At 46.8% G+C, this 8,164-nt stretch overlaps 1 protein-coding gene across 1 annotated transcript in view; it reads left to right on the forward strand.

Annotated features, from left to right (window-relative positions):
• Positions 1 to 375: 375 nt before the first annotated feature.
• Positions 376 to 8,164, forward strand: part of T265_04912 (hypothetical protein) — a gene marked incomplete at both ends in the record, with an annotated part of 23,789 nt that continues 16,000 nt past the window's right edge. Inside the window, one exon of the mRNA XM_009169772.1 lies at positions 376 to 589. Coding sequence (XP_009168036.1) covers positions 376 to 589 — 214 coding nt within the window. The remainder of the gene's footprint in view (positions 590 to 8,164) is intronic.

Raw genomic sequence — 8,164 nt, forward strand, 5'->3', positions numbered from 1 at the left:
CTGATCTACGTCAACGACCTCCCAGATGTTCTTGCGAGTCCATGTCTACTTTTTGCGGACGACTTGAAATCCTGGAGTTCCAATGCCAGTGCCCTCAAAATGGATGTAGACGCTGCCAAGCAGTGGTCTTTGGACTGGCACCTTCCTCTGAATGACAAAAAGTGCATCCACATGTCGTTTGGAGGAGACTCAGCGAATGCCTTTGTTATGCATGGTGAGAAAGAACCAGAAAACATCATGAGGACAGATGCCAAAAAGGATTTGGGCATCTGAGTCTCCTCAAACTTGTCCTTCTCACTGCACCATGAGAGATCGGCCCAAAAGGCATTCGCCACTCTACGGATGATCCGACGCACCTTCTCCCGTATTACTCGCATGAACTTCCAAATACTCTATGGGGCCTACGTCAGACCGCTCCTGGAGTACGCCAACCAAGTTGTCTACTCAGGATGTACGAAAGACGTGACCCTCAGTGAGCGTGTCCAGCGGGCCCCACTAGAATGTGTATCAATCCGTGAATCCGTGAATCTTCCGTTCTATTGCCGTTTCATTGCTACAACCATAGTCTCACGCTTCGTATATCGCCGCGGTAACTACATTGTTACAGGGAACAACTTGCGACCGATTAATTGGTAGACCCACTGGCCAACCTCCTTAAACACGTTGAAGGACGAGATGTTACCTCTCACCTCCAAAAAAATGGAAGGTTTCACATTAAAGCACGCTGTTCATCCTCTTTCTGCAATAAAGTGTCCCCACAATTACCCCCTAGAGAAAAGGGAAACTAGCCACAGTCCCACGTACGGGCTTTCCGGGGACTGTCCGCCTCTTCGGTAAGCCAGACCATTCTGCTATCTTTCCGAAACTCAGACAGCTTCCTCACTCACGTCTTAACTTGCTACTCTTAACGGCTGCGTAACCAAGCCGCATACTTCCCAACGAATTTGCTCGAACCCCTCCGACCTTTAGTTTAAGGCATGCCTATTCAAATTAACAGCCAAACTCCTCTACTTGGAAGACGTAGCCTTGCCCTTGCACCTAGTACCACTCAACAGAATGCCCCTATGTAATGTCGACATGTCGGCATTGTGTTTCAGGTCGTGTTTTTTCTTTCAAATGGAGTGCTTTCGGCATCCAGATAAAGGTGTACTCACCCAGAGAGCAACGAGGACGCTGATCGCTACGGCCACACAAACCACTGTCTGCATGGCCCCACAAACTTTCCATGCCTGGAGAGAGAATATTTTGTTTGGCTGCACCCTCACTATAGACTTCCTTACCCAGCCCAACAAACTTTTTGCTTTCTCTAACAAACCGTGCTGTGGCTGGTAGGACCATCTTTTCTACCGAGTAATTATACAATTCTTCCCGCGACTGCAGGAAATTCTCGATGAGCCAGTATTCTATTGGTGAGAACACTGGGGAATGATATTTCTATTACACAAACGATTTCTGGCCCTATCTCTAACGCATTGGTGATTCGCTTTTTCCAGTTATGCACATCATTTGGAATTCCTCGTGGATCTAGACTTCATCTGATACCTTTTATATTTTATATCAAATAACCGCGCAACTCAACGCTGGTGGCCAAAATATACGATCTTCCCTCGTTTTGCGGGCACCCAGCTTATATGTCTTCTAGACAAAACGAACGCCCCGTACATAAACTAAAAGAAAATCATTATTTTGCCCTTCAAAGCAGATCCCACTACTTTTTCACTCAAAAAATTAAATCGTCCCTTCATCCACAGTAATCTAGCTTTAAAACTTGCACCTTTGCATGGTTCTTGTTCCTCTCTTTCCCTGAGAGGTCTCTGGTGCTTTGAAGGGGAACTTCCGAAGACAAATCCTTCAAAGTTCATCGTGCTTTATCCCAAGTTTTTCCGCTCCATGACAGAATGACGAATGCATTTGTCGCTCTTTTGCCCGGAAAATGACGCAAATATGCCCGAAAATGTACTCAGTGGGGCCACGAAGAACACTAGAGCGTCCGAAAACTCCCACCTTCTTGAGTAACTCCTGCACATAAACTTGTCATGGTTGGAACACCGTAAAATATTTCACATATAACGGCTACCTGCTATATTCCATGACACAGTTACTGACCCGTTTCCACTACACCAAAAACTATGCTCACGTTTTCATTTATCCAGAACACGCGCGAAACTCCAACATAATGGACCCTATCTCCCAAGTGGGTCTTTCAGTCTGGAAATAGCCCCAGGGTGATGCTATTTGCGTCCCTACCAAAGATGTAGCTAGGAGCGACCAAATCCATAGAAAACTTATGTTTCAACCACCAGCAACCTTGACGACTACAATTTATCACCTGTATTCCCAGTTTCACATGGTCGGATTCTCACATATGATGTGACAAACTGACCAGCGTGAGTTCCCACGGTAATCTCAGTCATCGCAAACAATTTCCCTGCAGTTTCCCGCCAGTATACAGTCTTTAAAGCGTTTTCAATTCATATTCCGTGGTCCAGAATAGTGCAAGGAGGGCCCAGTTTCCCTAACAGCCCTGGGTTAAAACGCACTCCAAACCCGATCAACAATTTCGTCCATTCTTGCAAGGCTGCTTCAGCGGTTCGAATTTGGCCATGTATCCCGGTAGCATTCATGGTGACACTTCTAACACGAATGCCCCAGGTAGCGTGCATTTTACATGTTTATCTTGCCTCACACTACTCACAGTATGCCACCCTTGTTTATTTCACCCCGCAACTCCCACTCTCATCAACTATTCAGCCAACAGCTGGCCTCAAACGTTTGCAGAACTCACATAATTCGTATCTAACTTCTCCAACATCTCAGATTTCTTACCGAAGCTTCTCTTGGAAATCATGGCATACGCACTGATCCCCTGCGGATAGGAGCGCGACAAATATGACTCCCCTGAGGTCGTACAGAGTGCATCAGCCTCTTCATGGGATCCTTTTTCCCATCTGGCTCAAACCATTCATATCCCGCCGCACATTCTGGGCTCTGAGTTACCTCAGACCTAAGCAAACGACACAAATATTCCACTCGTATCATCTGCCTTTCTGACTGTCAGCCGGATGAGAGTAACCTAGCCTCATTCAACCCCCTGCAATCGGTGCTTTTGACGGGTAAGTTTTCTAGAGTCCAGCCGGACTGCTTTTCACCAACAACTGCGACAGTCTCTGTACTTCTTAAGCCGTCTGCATCGCTGGGTCAATTTATTTAACTGGAACCGCCGTAAACTACGGTTCATACGCACTGATCCCCTGCGGATAGGAGCGCGACAAATATGACTCCCCTGAGGTCGTACAGAGTGCATCAGCCTCTTCATGGGATCCTTTTTCCCATCTGGCTCAAACCATTCATATCCCGCCGCACATTCTGGGCTCTGAGTTACCTCAGACCTAAGCAAACGACACAAATATTCCACTCGTATCATCTGCCTTTCTGACTGTCAGCCGGATGAGAGTAACCTAGCCTCATTCAACCCCCTGCAATCGGTGCTTTTGACGGGTAAGTTTTCTAGAGTCCAGCCGGACTGCTTTTCACCAACAACTGCGACAGTCTCTGTACTTCTTAAGCCGTCTGCATCGCTGGGTCAATTTATTTAACTGGAACCGCCGTACGGTACGGTTGAATAAACTGGCCTTTCGTCTGTAAAAAACACACCTGGGGTAGCCTGAAGATACTCCGCGATGCCCGTGGCCTACAATGATGTGCATAACTGTAGCTGCTCAAGTCATGACGGACGCTACACCGCACCGAAACCCGCCTCGTCAACCAAGCAAAACATCCACCCTATGCGTTGGATTTGTCTTACCACGCTTCCTCTCTGGCTACTTGCATCGAACTGTCCTCCATTTCAGGTAGTGTAATAAGAACAATAATAATACAATAATGCAATATTACATACATAGTATAATAATACACTGGCATCATTAGCTCAACTTTGGTGACTAGACTACTGAGTGAATATCCATCCTTATCTTGTCTCATTTAATCACATGTCACCGGCGTTACTTTAAGGTTTTCCCTACTAAAGGACAATATCATGTCTCATCTTATCCCGCTTTATCGTCCCAAGATTCGACCTACGGTAATACGTGCAATGGACATCCTATATGGTCGTTTTACACTCCACCCGATTTGTAAACTACACCCGAAGAGATCTCCGATCGGAACAAACACTCCCTGCGATATTACGTCGGTTTTGCTCTCTCTGCGGAATCATCTGGAAAACTCACACCATCTCGCTGCCCGCAGAACTGCATATCCCAGCCCAACCACCTCAATCACGACGTCCGCCGAGGAGCTGGCCGGGAACTGAAGTGTCTCAGTGAAGTGATGGCACGGCACTGCCATACATAGTTTTATATCACACTCGCAACAGTCTGCTTCCTACTTCGACTGCGCCCTCTCGCTCCCTTAGCTGCATTTGCATTTAGCCCCAGCCGCATCCGGGAACTGGAACTTCCATTGAATCTAAATGCCTCAGTGTCTTTTGCTTTGTAATCCTCACCAAGTCAGTCATTTTCCGTGAAGTTCGAGTTCCTTCTTGTGCGCCTGCATGAACTTCTTCTCCCAAGGAACTCATACACCAGCCTCCGCTCCAGAGCAACAGTAGTGAAGCTCTCCAGCTTCGCCGTACTTTGCTTCTGACGCTCCTTCTACCATTTATTCGTACTTCATATCCCCCCACTTCTCCATCCCCACTTACGCTTTTTTGTGACCTTGGTTGTACGTCCAACAGCCCAAGGCCAAGAAGCCATAGTGATCGTTTCAGGTCTTAGTTCAAATTAGCCGGTCCCATCATGACAGTTCTACTGCCTCCCCAGATCCGTTATTTCAGTTCCAAATTTTCTGCAGTTTGAAGTGTTTTATTGAATAACAGGCGGGAAGACACATCCTAAGACCATCCTCATATTTCTGCCCCCCGCTTTCAACCCTCAACTACCGTATTTTTCCTCATCAGATGTCATTCTTAAGAAAATAAGAGCCCTTGTAATTTTGTCCATCTCGTCAATGTTAGCCGCCAGCGTCACGGAGTACCTCCGGCCTACCCATGTATGGTATTTGTGAATCAAACGAAATAACCGCTGTCATCAGCTTGCCCTCAAACAATAAGCCCTCGAACTTTCCCCCCTTACGATTTATTGTTCCCCTCATTGCTCGATTCTAGAGCTCTTCTAGCGGTGTTGGAAACAGAAAGCGTCTATCGGAACTACCAAAAAGTTACCATGGCCCATCCACGTAACACTATGTTAGCCTAACTTACGGTTCCTCTAGGCCTGTAGGGATGTTCACGAAATTATCTCACTGAATCACTATTTTCTCCAATAACCTACACTAACTAAATCAGTATGGCCTTATCCGCATCCATTCAAGTCTCGCCAACTATTCCGCTCTGCCATTACACAATCGGGGAAACGTAACTACTTGTTGGCAGGTAATTCTCCTATGCCTCCGGCAGAATACCCCACACAGCACTTAAAATTTGCCGCGGCTAGTTACACACGCGAGGCCCCATTTCGTATTCACAGCATCTTCATTACAAGTTATTCCAGTTACGTGTTGGAAGTGTACTCTCGCCTTACGTCCTGAATAAACCTGGAGATGTGCACTATTCCTGTTTTTCAGCATTCGGCCTTTAACTTTCCTTTGAGACATTGTGGGATCACCTTTTCCAGCAAACTGAAAGTATGGTGCACTCATCCATTCATTGTTCTTTCAGTGGTTCAGAATTACACAGATCTGGTTTAGTTCAACTTGTTTTTCAAGAACCCCCAGGGGCCTCCAATAAAGGATTTAGAAAGCCATTACGATGCTACCGTACATTACTTTCGGAGTGTGATACCACGACTAGCCTGAACGCCATCACCACCTGCGTCTGAAAGTACGAATCCATACAATGATGCTTCGTTCTTCCAAGAAAAGATGGTCTACCCACCTAGGCTCGGCCACCCTCCTTGTGAGTGCACAGGTTCTGCACGCTATGCTTCACTCCTATAGTCCTATATGTTGTTGGTACTGGTGTGATTTATGATAGCCTGTTTCAGAATGCGTTCCATTCCGTCACATGGTGTGCTAGTGAGACAAGTAGGCCCCGTAGCTTCTTGGTGATACGCGATCGCCAGTTTTTGTAGACTGGTATGACAATCGCTTCCATCCAAGCAGAGGAAAGTTTGCATAGGTCAGTCGGATGACAAAGTACGCCTTTGTGAGCGACACTTCCTTCAGTGTCTTTGGATGGATCTCACCGGACCCGAAGTGTTGAAGCGATTTGTCCTGTGTAAAAAATAACGGAAATCTTGCACTGTGGAGTCCAGTTAGAAACTGTTTGCAGTTACGTGTTGTCAAAAGCATTGTTAGCGGGGTAGCTGGGGTCGAATACAAGCCTGTCTTGTGTTCTCAATGGGATTCAGATACCACTATTGGGTAACTTACGGGTTGATCCATCCTGCCAATCAGGTAGGTGATGGTTGGCTTGTTTCCTCAGCCGTGTCATGCACTCAGATAGTACGTTTTTGTTTTTCTTGGCGAGGTCTGTATCGTCACCTGTTTCCCACCGGCGGATTTTTAATTAACAGGGGTACGGTATTTTATGAGATGCCAGCTCATCTTCTGTCTCGTGCAGTTAGCATTCTGTAGAACAGTTAAGACTTTGTTTCCAAAAGACGCCGGAGACCTTCAGGTAGCTTTAGGTCCATTCGTTTGTGCGCCGAGTTCTTTAGGATGAACACCGCATCGGCTTCATGAATTTTCTGCATAGGGATTTTGTGCTTCTCCACTAGAGCTTGTTCTAGTTCAAGTTGGTAGAAGAAGATGGTCATTTCTCATAACTCTGAAGGCAGAAGTTTTTAACCCATGCTTGAGGTTTCGATTTTCTGGCCTAGTTGCTAGTAGAGTCTTAATCAACACCTGGTAACACTTGTTCTTTCATTGATAACCGAATCCAGCAAGGATGACAGCTGGCGTGCACTGTAAATAGCGGGGGCGAGCGCTCTTTTGAATGACTTTAGTCAGCGCCGATGCAAAATGTCCACCAGACTCAATGTGCTAGGCCTCCGTTCAGGTAGTTTTGCGGTGGTCTCGAGGGGACAGTTGTATACTACGACGAGAAGAGGCAAATCAGGCCAACGCAGCTGCGCTTGAATCCATAGCGCATCGCACAAAAGTGCAGCGATGGTGTTGGAGAGAAAGGTCGGGATGCAATGGCCAAATGTAAGTGTACAGTAACCTGCCTTCCTGTGTTTTCAGTCAGCTTGAAAAGTAGGGTAACGGTCTATTGAGACCTCCGTGACAGATATATCTGGTGTGAGCCATAGTTCTGCAAATTCTCCTATGGTTGGCTGTTAAAAGAGAGCCGACTGTTGAATATCGCGAAGTATCTTGAGAGGATTGAGGCGGTTTTTGGGCGGGCAATTCAACACCATATTCGTTGCCCCCGAAAGTGAGGAGCGGGGAAGTGTGCCACCAGAAATTTGAGGGACCCAATAGTGTACGCTGGCTTTGAGTCCAAGGCTTCGTAAGGGGCCATAGCGGCGTGCTCGTATTCTGCCTGCCTTGGTCCTCCCGAGAACTGCCTTTGGTTAGCAGCAGGGCTGCCTCCCCGAGAGTCCCGTTTGCGCGGATCTCCTGTAATTAGGAAGGGTGTCTTCTCATTTGAAATCGATACTTACGAAGACTGATGTCTGTATCTTGCACGGTACCAGCTTTTCGGCGCCAGGATCAGCTGCTGTTCAAGGATTTGGGATGAAAAGGTGTCCGTTTGCCTTCTTGGGATTTCTGAAGCAGTTTAAACGGAAAGGTGCTCTTGAGACCCTGTCTGGTCGGTATTGCTTTGCATGCCACCACTAAGGTGAGTTTTATTTTGTTTGAAGAAGCTCGTTTCTGCAGAGGAATGCACCTTGAATCCAACCAACAGCTTTTCGATGAGGCGAAGTTTATATGGCTTATTTGACCACAGTTACTTCCCTTTTATGTGAACAAAGACATCCTTCCGCTGAAATGAATTTGTCCTGACTTTTTACTCTTTACCCCGTTTTAACGCCTGGTTTCTGCGTCACTATGCGTAATTAGCAACCAATTTCAATCACGGCCTCCGATAGTATGCTGATGCGGAGGCTTCTTTCTGAGGCCTTTGCTGACGGATACATGAGCAGGAAAGGGTTCTCAACAA

Source organism: Opisthorchis viverrini, assembly GCF_000715545.1.
Source record: "Opisthorchis viverrini unplaced genomic scaffold opera_v5_86, whole genome shotgun sequence".
Taxonomy (NCBI): Eukaryota; Metazoa; Platyhelminthes; class Trematoda; order Opisthorchiida; family Opisthorchiidae; genus Opisthorchis; species Opisthorchis viverrini.